Raw genomic sequence first — 18,831 nt, forward strand, 5'->3', positions numbered from 1 at the left:
TAGAGAAACCAAATGCATCCAATTTAGTAGTCATATGGATGGTTCACTAAGATGAACTCTTGATACCGGACTGTTTGTATTTCGTGCGACAGAGATAACGCTCTACGAAGCCGAACTTAGCCGAATGTCTCTTTCTAAACTTTGACGTGCAATATTTATCGCCGAGTATTGTAAAAATGTAGCCGTGTGAATTTAACTAAAGAAAGCGTCATTACTTTCCGGTTCCCCTAATATTGTAAAACCTAAATAAAATTGTTTTAAATTTTTCATACCAGGACTGTGTAATACCGGAGTCGGGCCTTGTTGATCAAGGAGATTGTCATCTGAAATTTTAAAATTTGTAACGTTGGCAACAAATTGAAATTCCAATTCTTAAAGGTGATTAGGTTTACCCAAATTATAAAATAGTTATTACCTATAATTTCCTCTTCTAAACCAGAATACTGAAATTAAAAAATCTTTTTGATAAAAACTAAATGACCAATGTAAAAAATAAAAGAAAAATTATACCTCAGTCGATCTGACATCCTCAACAGGTACTTCTAGATATTCTTCACGAAATTCTTGTCTGGAAATATAACAAGCATATATCTTTTTAGTATTTTTCTGATTTCTTTATTTTAGGAAGAATCTATATGTATTATCTTATAGAACATTCATATTTCTTTAACATTATCATCATATCAACAGACTCCATTGATATAGACCTCCAAAACGGTTATTGATACTTTTTATAGCTCCGTTTCTGGGACCTCTTAGTCAACCCTCAATCATGGTTGGACAAAGTCTCTCACATTATAATTTTTTAAATAATTTTGATTAAATTCTACACTCATCTTGTGTCTTTCATACTTAACTCTAATTTCTTTCAAAATTCCCTTCTTTCCTTTCCATACTTCTCTTTCATACATCTCACCACTTTCTTCGCTTTCCCACAAAAGTTCTAATATTTTACGTTTATTTTTATCATTTCTTTAACAATATATTTTTATTTCTTATTTATTTTCTTGACTACCTATATTACTTAAATTACCATTTCTATTACCAGCTATTTTATCACTTTTTTGTTTATTTATTCCTATTAATTGTTTCAACTTTTTATTCCATGTTATCTTTTCTACTTTTAGGAGCTATATCTTATAAGTAAGAAAAGGACCAATATTTAGCCACTTCCGCACATGCAGTGGTAGTCGTGCAACAAAGTGCACCGCCCGCCAGCCCGCTGGTAAAAGCGTATGCGACAAACAATGCGAATTACAGATCTGCCACCGTTAAACCATTCAACACGTGTTTCACCCCTCCACGGGGCATCTTCAGGAGTTATGTTACACCGATTAGTGCCAAACACATAGTCAGAGACTTCTAACTTAGGATGGACTTCCGCAAGGTAACGCTTGATTCCATTAAATACTATAACTTATAATTTATGGAATTAACTATAGTTAATCTTATCCTACCTAATCAATGCACCTTTAGCATTCCTTCCAGGCTCATTGGCGTCCCAAGATTTAACTGCAGCTGCGAATCTCTGATCTCTTGTGTCGTCACGGACTGCCACCGCTCCCGTATCACCAGACAGTGAACATTCTAGTTCCACGTAAGCATCACCAGACTGAGGTTTGTTGAATAGAAGCGCATCTGCTTTATCCTTATCTTTATCTTTTTCCTTCTCTTTGCTGGTAACATTCTGAGGAAATAATTTAGTTATGTCTATCCTTTCTTATCTCATTTTCACTTAAGGTTTCTTTTTTAATAACATTATCGTAGATATTAATTTGTTCTAATAATAAACATTGTGCGAATGTCGAACAAAACTGTACAATTAAGAATAACTACCACAAGTAAGACAGAAGAAAGTTTAATACGTTTTAGATCGATGCATTCTCAAATTATACTATCATAAGTTTTAACAATAATTTGTTTGTGTACTTCGTTTGTAAATTATATTAGCCTGGTAATATATCTATTATGTTAAAAATTACCTGCATCATATATGAAACGTTTTTTTATTAATTATAGACCTTTTTATAATCACGCGTTTACCGCAATAAACCACCCACCTTATAAACATTGAAAGGTATCTTTGAAGAAGATATCGACAATTTGCGTGCAACAAAATGTCGTAAAACTAACGCAATTACGCATCAACTTGGGTGGTGGTCGCTTTTGTTAAATTAATGTCATTGACCTTACAATTTATATTAAACATTGTAACTAAAGAGTTCTTTTTTAAATTCATAGAAAAATAGGTGCTGGTTCAAATTATGACATTACTTTTGCACCACTTGTTATTAGCAAAGTAAAACAACTTGAAAAAATAATTCAAAGTAATCAATAAACTCTACCTTGTCCTTCACTCCTTTCTTGTTAGGGCTCTCGGTTTTATAGTCCTGGTTGCTCTGAATCTCTATAACACGTTTCCATTGCGCTAATGTTAGTGGCCATCCTTGTGGTGCTCGAACTCTGATAAAAGTTGTTTATACCGCCATGTCATATCAAGCAAGTCTATTTACCTAATGATAAGTGAATTGATGGCCATAGGAGCCTTGGAGTTCGGGTGTGGGGATTAAAGACCGGCAAAGGCAGCATAGGACATCCGTCCAAGTCAATAGATGACCACGTCAAAGTCGTCCAAAGACGATGGATAAAGGCTTTCAACCGATCTTACACAACCTTTGAGGTAAATAAAATATTTCCCACAAAGTTAGTCCGCCCTCACAATCATTTCTGCAGCTGGTGGCACGATAGACCGAGGCCAGATTTGAAGAGTGTTCCCGACGTGACGTCATAATTTAGACGACCCAATTTGTAATAAATAAAATCCGTACAATTATTTGTGGGATTCTTCTTAGGGATGGTAGATGGAGGTGTAATAATATGGAGTTCGAAGTAGAAGTGTGTATATTCATGCATCGCCTATATTTATACCGATTTAAAATTATGCCGCATTCGGGGGACTCCGGCACGGCTTCGAGTGCCGGTCTGGCGTTGAAATCAGGGAGGAGACAATAGCCTCCCTGATAGGCGAAAAAGAAACTTGGAAAGAATTCCTTGTTTGTTGCAAGAAAATAGTTAAAAACGTTATACAAAAAAATAAAAATCCAAATATACAATAAGAAATGTGATAAAATAAAACTCAAATGTGATATATAATGTATTATAGAAAATAAGTAAAAATGTAAAATAAAAATGTAAAATGAAAAATGTAATAAGAAAAGAGGAAAGAATGATAGATGGACAGAGAAAAAGGGTAAGAAAGTAGAAATGTAGCATGAAAGATAGATAATAGACCGAAAGAGAAAGTAAAATATGAAAGAAGAGAGAGAAAATAAAAAATCATGTGAAAAATTAAATTGCAAATAAAGTCCCTGTCCCACCATAAATAGGGGTACGAGAGGCCCCCAATAGCAGGGGTCATAAAAAAAAAGATTTAAAATTACGAAACCAATGTTCAACCAATATAAATCGTCAGCCAATTACACGTTAAGAAGTGTTGTAGAGCGCTCTCTTTTACCCGATGTATAGAGTATAGTATAGTATAGAGAATAATATTTATAAGTAATTCCCCTTCCTATGAGTTCTTTTATGTTTTCATCAAAATACATACTTTATAAATAGTGTTTTTAATTGAATTTTATATCAGAAACCTACCACGGATCACACTTTTAAATATATATTACGCAATGAGAGATAAAAGCATGTATTACCGCTGTACTCAAAATTGTCAGTATCTGTATATAAGATATTTCCAGATATTTCAATAGTCCGTTTATTTTAGAGATCATTCAACTTGTCCGAAATATTAATTATTTAATATGGGAAACAGGTGTCAATTTTTCATATCGCGGTAATAGATGCTTTCCATCATCATTATTATTTAAACCATAACATTTCCATTACGGTGCATAGGTCTAGACTTGAAATTTCCTATAGACCTTAGAATAAAATTATTATATTAATAATGAAGAATAACTCACTCTATAGCATACGTTGTTAGCTCCGGTCCTAGTTTGACAAGCTATAAAAATAGAAAAATTACGACATCTATATATATATATATATATATATTACTAATACCTTAAACACAAGACACACAGACAATTTTCACGTGACATTGACACAAGTCTTTCAATAGGACTAAAATATGTGTTAACATTCTTTACCAGACTTTGCCGGTCAAAATGGAATTTGCAGATCATGCAGATAGGGTTTTCAAATGGAAGGGTGCAGAGGACACATAGCCTAAGATATCTTTAAGGCAGCGAAGCTAGTGAGATACCCCAAGTGAGCTAAACTCTTAGATCACTTCGGCGGATGTTTTATGAAGTGACTTGGTACAATGGACCCACGAGAGGACCATGGTTTGTGCCAACAATAGGGCACCCTAGAGGACCGAACCTCCATTTGTTTGGACACTATTTCCTGGCCAATTTCATCAATATCACTTAGGAAAGCTTTAGGGTTGTAAGAAGTAGTAAAAGAAACTTGAAATCTTAAAATGAATAATTTAAAATTCTACAAGCTTATTAATATCTCTGTTCACAATTATATTTTTGTCTGGGTCTACACTGTTAAATTATATTCTGCTAGCTTAAGGATGCAGAGTGCGATAGACGCATAACCTAAACCTCTTTAATGTTACTTAACAACCAGTTTGTAAGCATACAAATATAACTTAGTAATCTTCAAAAATAATTAGGTTTCTTCAGGGAAGCATGTACCATGTGTCTCATCATCGCTTAACATCAGGCGAAAAAGAGGTCGAAAGCTTTGCCTATAGATAAAAGATAACTTTGTACAAGGATTCCCTTGGTAACTTCGGCTGAGGTTGTTACATCATATGCATTCCTGGATTGGGAAGCTGTGCTTGGTACAAAGTAATGTTGTATTTAAGAACAAACACACACTGGTAAAGAGAGAAGAAAGAAGTAGAATTTCAAAATATTATGTTTATAAACGCATCTTTACCGATCTAGAGAGAGTAAGTAGATAGTACAAAAAAATCCTCAAAAGAAAGTTTAGGCCACTTCGGTTCATGATAAACTTCAAAAAGAGTTAACGTAATATAATAAGTGGTTGTTGCTACCAACATGCAAGAACACCGTTGACATAACAAATATGATAATACCCTTAAAGTTGATCTAGGCTTTACCCCAGCACTCAAGTTGCCACCGTACTTGACGTTGCGTCGCTGCCGGATGCGCGAGTCACTGGAACGCTACAAAAAACATTTTTTTAAAGTTTTAAGTATACAAGAGTTCGTAAGGATAAGGTCGGCGCATGAAGTGTAAGTATAAAATGTGGCAAAATCGCCTCCATAATTGAAAATAAGGAACGCCTCCAATTTTAAAAACATTGTTATGAAAAACTAAAGAAAGTTATGGATAAAAATAAAACTAAATAAAATAACAAACAAAAATTTTTAAAAAGTTAAGTAATAAAACAATAATAAAATAAGAAACAATAATAATAGTAGAAGAACAAAAATAAAAATAGGCGATGTGTGAAAGGAGTGTGAATGAAAGAAAAGAGTATATAAGAGAACGTAAAGAATGAAATTAGATGTAGTAAAATAACTATAAAGGATGACAGAAGAAAACGCTGATAAAAAACTGAAAATTAGTTTAAAACAAAAGTCCTTTTCACAGCTTTAAAACCATCAATTATTCCTATGTCCCCGAGATGGAGCAGAGAGCGTCCACAGTACGACACGATCCCGAGCGGTCTTGAGCCTCCCGCTTTACTTCGCTCCATGTCATACCAACTGCCTTCACTTCTGCAGTGATCGTCCGCCGCTAGATTTGCTATGAGCGGCCATATCTTCGCTTTCCTTGAGGATCCCATTCTATGGCTTGCCTCTGTGTGTGATCAGGGTCCCTTCGAAGCGTGTGGCCTATCCAGTTCCACTTGCGACGTTTGATCTGCTGGTCGATCAGCATATCATCGAAGCGTTTCCAGAGATCTACGTTGGAGACTTTCTCAGGCCAGTATATACCGAGTATACGTCGAAGACAGTTATTAACGAAGAGTTGGAGCCAACGCGAGATAACTATGGTGATCTTCCACGTCTCGTATGTATATAGCAACAAAGTTGTTACATTGGACCGGAATATTTTAAGCTTAACTCTCTTGATCAGTTTCCAAAAAATTTAAAAGGTAGGGAAACGAAATTAACAAAAGTATACAAAAGTTTACCTGATATTTAATTAGGGACCTCCAACAAAATACAAAAGTATTGTGTCGTGTTTTTAAATCACGAGAAACCACAGCTTAATTATTTTTCATAAGTCCTCTATGCGAGATATCAGTATGATGTCATAGTGTAACATCTTACAGTATGACATTAAATTCCGTAACTAATTTCCAGTAATCTCTGCTCTACTGTGGAATTAATGCTAGAAGCGCAAGACCGGCCATCTTGGTGATCTTTGAAGGAAATCTACTCATTACAATGAGAGTATATTTTCTGATATGTTAATGATAATGTCGTTGATTTTTTTGTCATTACATAAAACAAAAATAAGTATTATATACATACATACACACATATATATATCTAATATATAAAATTCTCGTGTCACGGTGTTCGAACTTGAACTCCTCTGAAACGGCTCGACCGATTTTTACCAAATTTTATTTGCGTATTCAGTAGGTATGAGAATCGGCTACTATCTATTTTCCATACTCCTAAGTGATAAGGGTGGTCCACCCCTAATTTTTTTTTCTTTTTTAAACAATTTTTTTGGTTTTTATTTTATTATGATACAGCATACCAAAATACATACAACCCTAAATTTTCACCCCTCTACGATTAACCCTTATTTTTTTTTGTTATTTAAAAACATTAATTTTTTTTGCAAAACAACGTTTGCGGGATCAGCTAGTATAGCTATATATATATATATATATATATATATATATTTATATATATATATATATATATATATATATATATATATATATATATATATATATATATATATATATATGGACGTTGACAAAAATTATAATACTGTATTTTTACCAAATTCATATCAACATGCGAGATGGATGGACCGGTCATGCTTTGCCTTTTTACGGGATCCAGTCTGATGAAAGGCCAGTAGATTTCTCCTTTGCCGTAGCACGTTGCTACATCTTCCACTTTGCCGTCGCTGCCACGTATTTGAAGCACCGCTTCCATTTCAAGCTGACCAAGACAATAAACATTTATATTATTAACATCTATCAACCTGTATATTTATTTAAACAAGGTAATAAGGTTCCTTTCTTTATTATGAAATATCTCTTTGAGGTCTATATGAGGAGGTCAATAGATAACTGTAATTAACCGACATAGCTTACCGAATTGTCAAGTTATAGTGTCAGTGGATAGGTTACATAGCGCGCAGAACAGATGACCTCTGGGGTCTGAAGGTTTTAAACACAGAGTAGAACATACAAAAGGTGGACAAAAGACCTTGACAAAGTTTGCAAGACACTAGATGTAGTAGACACTCTGTGTTTGGCACTAATCGTTGTAACATAACTCCTGAAGATGCCCCGTGGAGGGGTGAAACACGTGTTAAGTAATTTGGCGGTGGCGGTTGTGTGATTCGCATTGTTTGCCGCATACGCATTTATCAGCGGGCGGTGCCCTTTGTTGCACGACTATCACTGCATGTGCGGAAGTGGCTAAATATTGGTCCTTTTCTTACTTATTGATTTATAATCAATTTAATCATACAAACACCAAAAATATACAAAAATCAAAAATAATAAATATTTAGGTGAATTAAATAATAGATCGGTCTTAATATAGTGCATAATGCAGTTTATTTGTACAACAGACTACTACTTGGTTTTGAAGTTGATGCTGTTAGCTTAGGGGCTTTTAAAGCTTCATCGGAACTTAGATCACGGAGCAAAACGGTCTGTGAACTTAAAAATAATACGGAAGCTGGACAGACGCATTCCAGTTGTACGATGACGTTCGCACGTAGTAAACCGCTCTACCCGAGTAGAGCTGTGTAGTGTTTATGTTTTGTATGTGGAATGCAGCGTGGACTACAGGCGAGCCAAGGATGAATCCGGATCCAAACTCGGTTCGCCCACGCTGTTCGCGGTTAGAGAGCGGACGGCCCTAAGAACGGGTGTTGTGATGTTGTACAATAGACAGCACGGATTAATAGTATTAGAGCATGGATGTACAGTTCGCGGCCCGCCGGTCGAACACTGGTGGCCCGCCGATAGCAAAAATAATATTCTCGTACATTCGAAAAATATTGAATTCTATTCCAAAATAAAACCAAAAAAATAATTACCTATACTTCTGGCGGCCGGCCCGCCATAAGTCCATGATTTTCCTGAGTGGCCCCTAGTCTTAACAAGTCTGTGTAACCATATATTAGAGTATAAACATACAACAATCGAAGATTATTAAGAGAAAATAGACGTTATGAACTATAGAGAGGAACTGTGTGGATAAGCTTAGATATAACTTACTTCAGATGAAGTAGCAGCTGCCCGAAAACCGATGATCTCCTGTTTCAATACAGTTATAAGTATGCCTCCCAATATGTTCCTCTGATTCGGTATAAATATTTCATCGACGTGCAGCTTCGAGGCAGACGTGACCGTCATTTCTTTGCAACCGTTCAACAAATCAAAGTCACAGACGTGGAAGTTATTCGCTGTGCTTGTCATTACCGTGAACTGCCAATGCACTTCGGAGGGCATGTTCAGTGGTCGTAAAAGAGTGCCGTGTCCGATAACCGTATATCTATGTAAATAAATATTTATATATTTATTTAAGTATTCACCCTTTACAAAATGTACAATTTTATAAAGGTGGACTTAATGCCTTTAGGCATTCTCTACCAGTCAACTTAAAAGTTAATTGTTTATACAAACATATAGTTACTTATACATATATACTCAAACAGGAGTATATATTATTAAGTGTGTCGTGTCGCTGTCGAGTCTTAATATATTAATATACTGATTTATATATATATATATATATATATATATATACATATATGTATTAGATACTTATGACGGTTCTTCCATCAATAGGTCTCGAATCTTCTTTTTACAGGTTTTCTAACTGTCTAATGCAAGAGGAAGAAGAGGAAGTTAAATCCAATGCACAACTCTTTATACAAGAAAAGAAGAATGAACAATGTCATTTTTGTGCGAAGGTAGATAGGGATAGAGATAGGGTAGCTATCAACAACCAATTTATTTATTTACATTTACCTGAGATAGTTACAAAAATATTATAACTAAACAAAAATTACAAAATAGATGCAAGAAGTATGTACTATCATTGCAATTGGATGCAGCTTTTTTATACCATAAAAGAAAAATAAAAAAGAAAAATTCCAAATAAATAAAACTTTTAAGTCAACACATACACTACAAATATAATTTATAATTACAACAATTTAATGTCTGAAACTAATCAGAAAGTATTCTCTCTGCAATAAAAATTAATATAACTAAAAATGTAATAATGTATGATTGTATGAGAGTGTTTTTATGGGTGTAAGTATATATGTATGGCTGTGCATCAAACAAAAATTGCAGCTTAAAACAAATGTATATGAGACGAGTTCATAATATTTTATCCAACCGAAAAGTAATACACTTAATTCTCATTACTTACCCGTTGTCATTTGGAATGATATTCAATGTACTATGCGCCGTATATACTAAAGGCAGTCGTTCTTTTGTGTCGTTGTTATAAACTTCGATCGACGAATTGACTTTCATCGAACCCGCCATTCCTTGTAAATCCAAATGTACTAACACTGGTGCGTGGCAGTAAAATATAACTTGAAAATATGGTATCCATACGCACTGCGGCGTAACTTTAGTGGATCCAATGTGTTGTTTCAAGCCAAACGTCCCGGCTAGACCTGAGGCGACTGAATATGCCTTTTTCGCTCCGGGGTACATACTAAAAAATTCATTCATCAACGCAGACAGCGCTTCGAGGTTCCCGAATGCATTATCCAACAACTGCAATCCATTAAAACGATTAATAATAAATTTCTCCTCTGCCATCCAAACTGTTCTTATATATAATTATGGTAGCAGGAAAAGTGATCTATCTATGTAAATAAAAACAAATCACCAATTCGGTAATTTTTCACAGGTAGATAAGATATCTAGAAAGAGCAAAAAAATGCAAAAAATGGAAAAATAATACCGAAAACATCATTTACTTTTTCCCATACAAATCACAGAATTTATTAAGACACGTTACTGGCTATCAAACATTGATGTCTACATTTCTATTACAGTATTACTTGCAGTTAAAACAGACAACTGTTTTAATTAAGTTCATAATAGAACAACAATATAAAAAATACATTATTAAATCAACAAACAAGTGATTCTGAAATATATTTCCTACATTCTGGATTGCTATAGGCAGGACACATTCTGTTATGGCATATTTGTAACGACCTGCCAGGGTCTGTTTTTTCTAATGAGTTGAACTCTGGAGCCTTTAAGAGTAGAGTGAACAGGTTTCTTTTGGATGGGCGTGTACCACCTACCTTCGTCTTCATCTAACTTTCCATTAGGTGAGATGGAAGACAAATGCATATTCGATTACAACAGATTACTATTAATAAATATTATTTTTATTTTCGACTCATATTACATAGCTAAGACGTATCTGAATTGTTATGTATATGAATGTATGTTAGTTGTATAATTTTTCCTCTGTGATACGAGAGTAAGTTTTAACCCTTTGCGGTTCAATGTCGTGTGTGACTCGACATTGCCTTTCATCTTAACGGACCACGTAGGTCATTATACATGTTTCCCATAATAAACGCCCACAAGTGGGTAAGCAAACCGGAGCTGATCGTTGCTTCTAATAAGCAAATGAAGAGATGCTTTTCCTTTTTATGTTTGCACACAGCTCGTTATCACATATCTGATTCCGTACACGGGACTGCTGGTGATTAAGTTCACCACAATCTGGTCCAGCGCTGGGTCACAGGTGCACAAGGGGCACTCCTTAATCCTGTGAAAGTACTCCGAAAACCCCTTGTGTCCCGTGAACATCTGGACCAAGACTGCCCAGCTGAGTAGGACATAGACACAGAGACAGATAAGGACATTTGTGAATATGAATTAAAACAAAATTCGAAATTCAAAAAAATATAAGGTTCTCATAATTGTATTTAAAGCTGAAGGTTGTCAATTAAAGATGGTTTAATTTAATTCTAGTATCCATCAAATTTAGCTCTGTTGGTGTTCTCTTTACGTACTCATATGATTACTAAAAAAGCATACGGCCATATCCATTATTCTAGCCTAGTGTAGCACGTGACATTCAAAGGTCAGGTCAAAAACTTACAAATTTCAAAATTTCAGGTGTGACTACAACGCGAGACTGGATGCATTTCCGTGCCCTGAACCCTCTCCAAAACGCCTGAATACGAATTGCCGCCTCCTGCCTTCTCAACAGTATATCTCTTATGGTCTTCAAATGTCCACAGGACAAATTTTCAGCGACAACGTCGCAAATATTTTCAGTTATTGGATCAATTGTTACTTCCACCATCTGAAATTACAATAATTCTCAATACGTTTACTTTAAATTTGACCGTTATAGCACGGGAAACCGGAGTTGATTTTAATATACCTTACACATTTTAAAATCTATATAAGTAATATCTCTCTCTCTCTCTCTCTCTCTCTCTATATATATATATATATATAAATATATATATATGTGTGTGTGGATATCAAAGTCACAGCTAGGGTATGTGAGAGTAAAGACTGGGAAAAACGCGATTAATGCACATGAGATATTTTAGAACAGATGGTTTGACGTTTGCCATTTTCGCCCTTCCTACCACTCATATACGTCATAGGTGACTCGCACTTGTGAATCTGTAGTATCCATCATTAATCAAAAAAAATTATCTGAAAAATATCTAAATCTGAATTCCGTTCACCATAAAAGAATCTATAGCTTGAAGGTACTGAGGTAGTGTGTTTTGAGGAGAGATACTGAAGCGATCTTTCTACTGCGACTATGACATCTATACTATCACATGGAAGAACTACAACGAAGACTTTAGTAAAGTATTTAAAAATGACTATTCCGTCTTTTTACATTTTATGCTCATGTATAAAATACAGAACTACTTTATCAAATGCATTTTATTATCCACTAGCATGTAACAGTTTATTTATAAATATACATAGCCATACATAGCATGTATATAACTAACCACATCATTGTATTGCATTTTAAAATTCTCCAATTCTTCACCTTCTAACATAGAGCAGTCGCAAAGTTCGTTAACAAGCCAATCACGATTGTACGTTATTGGTGGAAGATCCTTCGTCAATCCAAAATCTGGATCGTACAGGAAATGCTGTAACACTGTACAAACTGACTGAAAGTCTGAATATGGTAGTTTCTTCTTGAGCGTTGACTGAAGTGCCTGTCGAAACATCCAATGCAGGTAATTTTTCACAAAGCCTACTTCCTCTGGATCCCAGTCCAAATCAGGTTGGTAAGACCTGCAAGTTTAACAACTGCCTTAATCTTATACTAAGCAAACTCGTCGTGTCGTGATTTTGCAGTATAGGTTGACTCGGGGTCTGGATTCAAAAGTGACTTGAATTCCAGCCCAAGCCAAAGTCAACTTTTGCTCCTATACGTTCTGACGTTCCATTGATCGCTTACCCAAGCGATCTATATGCTTGGGGGCCTCATAATTTAGTAACATTACGGCTCTTGAGGTAGGAAACATCACCTGCTTGGTGGGCGACAAAAAACGTTGGCCCATCGTTTCTAAAATTCAGCAAAGAGGTCGTACTGGTTGTAATAGAGGCAAAAAAAAAACAAGCAGTAAAAAATCGGGTATATATTTTAACTAAAAAATTAGAAGAAGACTCTAAAGTTTATAGTGAAGAAAAATAATCGAATGTATAGCTAAAATTGTGACAGAAAAAGAAGAGTAAAAAATATTTAAATAGAAGTGAAAAAAATATTAAATTGTACATAACCCCGTCACGCGCAAAATAAATATGAACGCGATTAAAAAAAATGGAATTTTAACCGGTCATGGCCATTAAAAAATCTATTTAAATTAGTTGTTACAGACAGTCTTTTTTGCAGGGCGTGTCTGAAAGGATCGAGACTGCTACCCACGTACTATTTCACTATCACTTGGTTCCGGAATTAACCCTCAAAGAAATCTGGATGTGACAAAAAATATGAATAATATGATATTTTCCAAACTGCACCGACCTAGAGAATTGGATTAAGACTATTTCAATCAGAAGTTAGGCTTGTATTCCAACTATGTTGATATGGTAATATTAAATCAGTAATCATCCAAGATACAAGTCTTATAAGGAATGTAAATATATTACCTGAAAAAGTCTTTCTCCACAAAGGTGATATTAGTACTGGATTTGTTGGTCCGTATCAGGTTCTGGAAGGCCACTCCGAGAGTGTTAAGAAACCTCGACACCCAAGGACATTCCCTAACAGCTGCCACTTGAATGGTGTCACGGGTTCCAACGTTGATCGCAGAGTCGCTGAGCAGTATTACGTGCCATGGTACTCTGGCATGAATCCATAGCCTGTAGAAAAATGGTAGATGATAAAGTAATACTCAGTTTTATAAAGACATAAGCCTTGCAGTGGGCGTCTATGGCTGTTACAACAAAATTATTAATTGTCACATATTTTTTTTTTACTTTAATGTTAAATTAGTTAATAATTATTGTAAGCTATTGATTACTGTTATTGTAAATCACAATATCTATCATCTTCTATAACTATTGTGGTCTTGTGACATTCCGTCTTGATCATAGATTCTATCCCCTTAAAGCATTTTAGTTTAAAATCTTTTAAGTACTTTGTTTATTTCGCTTGTTACTTCTGCCCTTTTAATTTCTTTTTCTTATTTTCAAAAATTTTCACTCTTCACCTCTTTGCTATCGTTATTACGTTTATTACAACGCAATTTAGATAATTAATCTAGACACTTGAATGCATAATTTAGGCAGATGCAATCAAAACATAATTCCAATTAAAGAAAAGAAAAGGCAAAGATTTAATGGAATCAGGCGTTATTTTGCGGAAGTCCAAGTCGTAGTCGTGCAATAAAGTGCACCGCCTGCCAGTCCGCTTATAAATGCGCATGCGGCAAACAATGCGAATCACACAACCGCCACCGCCAAATTACTCAACACGTGTTTCACCCCTCCACGGGGCATCTGATCAGAGTGACAATGTGTTTGGCACTAATCGATGTAACATAACTTCCTAAGGATGCCGGAGGGGTGAAACACCTGTTGAGTGATTTAACGGTGGTAGTTATGTAATTCGCATTGTTTGCCGCATGCGCATTTGTCAGCTGGCGGGCGGTGCACTTTGTTGCACGACTACGACTGCATGTGCGGAAGTGACAAAGTGAAAAAGGCAAGGACTTAAAAATTATTTGCTTCCATCAAGGTTATATATATAGAGAGTAAATATGTATATATAGTATTTATATATGTATAGTACCATAGAGTAAAGAAATATATCTCATAACACAAGGTGTACATCGTATATAAAATGCTCTGCAGTAGATTTAATGAGAGTCTGTCTTTGATTCCTTTTGTGTGCAATTTTTAAAGGCATGTCTTTTTTCGAATAACTATCGTTTAATCATCACAAAGGTTGCAGTTATAAAACTAACCTACAGAAATGTCTTCCTGGTAGGAAAGTTACTTCCGCTGCATCATACCCTCGCGTCTGAAGAAACAGTCTTCCTTTCGGCACCTCACAGTCGACGAACCACTCAAATCTCTCTAGCAATACGTACCCCGGTTCTATATAATCAACTATTGGTTGGCCGCAGTACAAAAACACACGCGGATGTAGCATTCCACATGATATTTTTAATATATTCTCTTCCTGACAATCTATTTGCAAATATAGCGGTGTTGTTTTAGAAGCGGGTATATCAATTTGTTTATTAGGCGGTGCCTTAGTTATTCTAAGCGGTGGATTGCTAGCAATCGAACTGTGTTGATACATTGAAGGGTAGTATAGAAGACTCGTTGTTCTTAGTACATTGATTATCTGAAATAAATTGTCATTGTCAACATTATATTTCCAATAGAACCGATTGAAAACGACCAGCGTCTAGAACCTTCCGACAACATTTCTTTTATTACAATGTGTCCTTTTTAAACGGTTTTATTTAGTTCGACCCGTACGGAATTTATTTGTTTATTTGGGTTAAAATTATAAATTGAAATTTAAGCACCTTTCCGTTGTCAGATTGATCTGAAATTTAGTACAAACATTTAATTTAGATAACAATACAATACAATATAATAAAATCAATAACATTATAAATCTAAGATGGCCGCCGATACAAAATGGCGGATTACATATTTTTCCTTAACCCCCTCAATATGGGTATCAAATGAAAGGGCTACACTAGAAAAGCACGATGATTATGTCAGAATTTAAAATTCAAGATGGACGCCGTTCCTATATGGCGGACTAGGTACATATTTTTCCACAACCACCACAATCAAAAAACCGCTTAACTTAAAAGTTTTTTAAATGTATTTATTTGCGTTCACTGACCGCAGACAGTTGGAAGAGGGATTGCCTGTATTCGATACGGATCTATCTTCTTCCATCTACGAGTCACTAAATCGTTTTATTATACACGATTTTTCTTATAGGTAAATATAGCTAAAACTTATTATTATAAACAAAATAATTTAAGACAACTGTACATAAATTTTTGCATCATATCTACAGATATCTTTGGTTGAAGCTTATGTCTTGCATTGGGCGTGTATGGACCAAAATTATAACTATGACTAGCATACCGCGTGATACTGAACCCATTCCCTCAACTGCTCTTTCATCTGCGGTGACACTAGGGGATTGGTTGTACCGGAACCTTTAGCTTCTTTCGCACCCTTATCTTTCTTTACCTGAAAATAATATAAGTATTTACATCTATATAAATCAAAATGATTACTTTTTTTATTTACAAATACATAAACTTTAATCACGCCATAGATTGAGAATTATTAACAGTTTTTATTCAGCTTCTCATACGTTTCATTATATTTTATAGAAGATTCTGACGAGTTAAAACATTTAACTAGCACAAAAATTTAACTAAATCAGTACAGTATATTATGAATTTCAAAATCATGTGCATTTGACAGTTCACTATGAACTTCGCGCGTTTGATCGTTCATAACTAAGTATAATATACATAATTGACATATATTGCAAAAAAATCGCAATTATATTATATATTTATATATTTATCCACAAATGGGAAACTGAAAAATAAAAGTACTGTACCTTTCCTACAATATCTTCCTCTAGTTTAATATTATATGATTAAGTATTATAATAGTTTTAAACATGTACGTAATAAAAATCAAAAGAAGTTTTGTGAAATATTTTTACAAGTATTTTTTAAATTTAGTGGTATTAGTACATTTATTTTTATCTTCATTTAATTTACTCGCAAAGCCAAGCAACTGATATACAAAATTAAAATCATTAAATCGTATTAAAACTTAGAATATGATAGATTTTATTAAAATATATCTTTCATTATTACCACAGGATTCGTTTTTGCGTGCTCTTCTCTAAATCCAAACGTAATCTGCAACGAAACGTATACAAAGAAATATTTAACACTGTCGTAACAAACACAATACATAGACACAACTAATTTTTACATATTTCGCTGTAGTACCTAGAAATCATGTATAAATTATGCTTTATAATGAATTAACAAGGCATAATCTTAATATGCATAATACTGTATCTATTTAATCAATAAGAAAGGGTGGCTATAAACCTAAACAACTGAATAATGAAGGCGATACTGTCTTATGAAAGGCTCCACTGTAAAGTGTCTAACATGCACAGACAGTAGCTCAATTACCAAAGCCTTAATTTTGTTAAATATATTTTCACAGATTATATTAGATGCTAACCTATATACTGATGGCACAGATAATTAAAATTTTAGTTTTTAATCTAATTAAACATAAATGCGTGCTGACTGTACTCCAACAGTACGGGCAGTGGTAACCTAGCAGTAGAGAACATAGACTTGACAATCTATTATTCACACCTTGTATAGTTATATAGGATTACCACTGCTCACGAACACGTTTCCAGAAGATAGGCAGCAATCTCTTCTGTACACTGTAATACCACACTACAATCGCCAACCAGCCTGCCAAGCGTGGCGATTATATTTTCCCATAGATATCTTTAATGGAGGCTTGGATCTTACAGTGGGCGAATACAGGTTATAACGATTATATCCAATATTTATTGGAATTAGGCGCTACCTCGCGGAAGTCCATCGTAAGTAAGAAAAGGACCAATATTTAGCCACTTCCGCACATGCAGTGGTAGTCATGCAATAAAATGCACCGCCCGCCTGCCCGCTGATAAATGCGTATGCGGCAAACAATGCGAATCACACAACCGCCACCGCCAAATTACTTAACGCGTGTTTCACCCTTCCACGGGGCATCTTCAGAAGTTATTTTACACCGATTAATGCCAAACACAGAGTCTCTGTGTTGTCTCCTTTTCTTACTTATACAAAATCTCTCTGTCCCCTTTTCTTACTAAACATTGGTCCTTTTCTTTCTTTGATTATATCCAAGTTAAGTGATTTTAAGTGATCATATGAAAAACCTGTCACAATTTTTTATAGGCTCTTCTCGGCAGGAATCGTTGAGTGTGTATATTAAGTTGTAAAATATTATTATAGGATAGCTCAACTTGATTGTATTTTTTCTAACAAATTAAGTTTTTCCCGTTTTATTATGAAATAAAATATTATCAATGATTCAAACTGATTAACATAATTTTTTAAATAAAAAAATTAACAAATATGATTAACACATGTTAATGCAATAAATAGTTTTGATTATTTTTCACACAAGTAAACCTTTCTTTTGCAGCTGTTCCAGTCTAAATTTTAGGTCATAAACGCCAAATTACACGAATACTTATTTCCTAACTTAGTCAATCGTAGATACATGGGATTAGGATAACCCATAACACTTACCCTAAACCCTAAGATGGGTTAAAATAGATGTAAATTCAAAAACATAGAAGTATGAGACGCAAGCTTACCGAATCAGTACTTTGGACCTCTAACAGATGCGGCGCATGAGAAAGTTTCAATAGGCCATTCACTTTCAAAAACCTAGTTCGAGGACAATCATAGGCTTCGTACAAACCATGACTTCGAGCCCAATCAATCCATCTATAGTGTTTCCAGAGTGCAACTTCTGCAAAATCATCACAAATATGAGTACAGTCCAAATTCAAGATGCTTTAAAAGAAACAAAAGAAAAGTTTTACAGTTCATCGCCATTACTATCATTTCCGAAAGATTCATCGCCATTACTATCATTCCAGAACTTTGGGAGAGGCACATGCCTTGCCACTGTAAAACAAAAGCCTCCTTCAAAATCAGTCTTGCGCTTCCCGCCTTCAATGATTTCAGGTGACATCGACAATATCACAGGTCTACCTAATGTTCTATCTAAATTATTATATTTATTATTAAATTTAAATAATATTTAAATACTAAGAAAAATAACAACTACTGCCAATAATAAACTATTCGAATTATGGTATTTAATCTTATGCCCTAAGTTGTGGGTTCAAACGCTGTTTTTTTTTAGTGATATATTCTTTTGTTCTCTTTCATCTTCATCACCATTATGTAAGTCGACAAACGCTTTCTGCGATACACAGACCTCCTGCAAAGATCCTTGACTTTGTCAACAGTC

The 18,831-nt window shown here is 34.6% G+C and overlaps 1 protein-coding gene across 1 annotated transcript in view; it reads right to left on the bottom strand.

The window, feature by feature from the left end:
- Positions 1–18,831, bottom strand: part of LOC137932347 (uncharacterized) — a 32,859-nt gene that overhangs the window by 3,345 nt on the left and 10,683 nt on the right. The window contains exons 9-25 of the mRNA XM_068775950.1: positions 18,167–18,324; positions 16,623–16,667; positions 15,868–15,975; positions 14,715–15,100; positions 13,396–13,608; positions 12,243–12,537; positions 11,360–11,566; positions 9,650–10,005; positions 8,485–8,761; positions 7,025–7,189; positions 5,153–5,218; positions 2,929–3,017; positions 2,346–2,463; positions 1,458–1,669; positions 511–568; positions 416–443; positions 273–323 (exon numbers count right to left, since the gene is read on the bottom strand). Coding sequence (XP_068632051.1) covers positions 273–323; positions 416–443; positions 511–568; positions 1,458–1,669; positions 2,346–2,463; positions 2,929–3,017; positions 5,153–5,218; positions 7,025–7,189; positions 8,485–8,761; positions 9,650–10,005; positions 11,360–11,566; positions 12,243–12,537; positions 13,396–13,608; positions 14,715–15,100; positions 15,868–15,975; positions 16,623–16,667; positions 18,167–18,324 — 2,832 coding nt within the window. The remainder of the gene's footprint in view (positions 1–272; positions 324–415; positions 444–510; positions 569–1,457; positions 1,670–2,345; positions 2,464–2,928; positions 3,018–5,152; positions 5,219–7,024; positions 7,190–8,484; positions 8,762–9,649; positions 10,006–11,359; positions 11,567–12,242; positions 12,538–13,395; positions 13,609–14,714; positions 15,101–15,867; positions 15,976–16,622; positions 16,668–18,166; positions 18,325–18,831) is intronic.

The sequence above is a fragment of the Battus philenor genome, unplaced genomic scaffold (assembly GCF_028537555.1).
Source record: "Battus philenor isolate CCGP_79_NKW_IND1 unplaced genomic scaffold, ilBatPhil1.0.hap1 SCAF_9, whole genome shotgun sequence".
In the NCBI taxonomy this organism is placed as follows: domain Eukaryota; kingdom Metazoa; phylum Arthropoda; class Insecta; order Lepidoptera; family Papilionidae; genus Battus; species Battus philenor.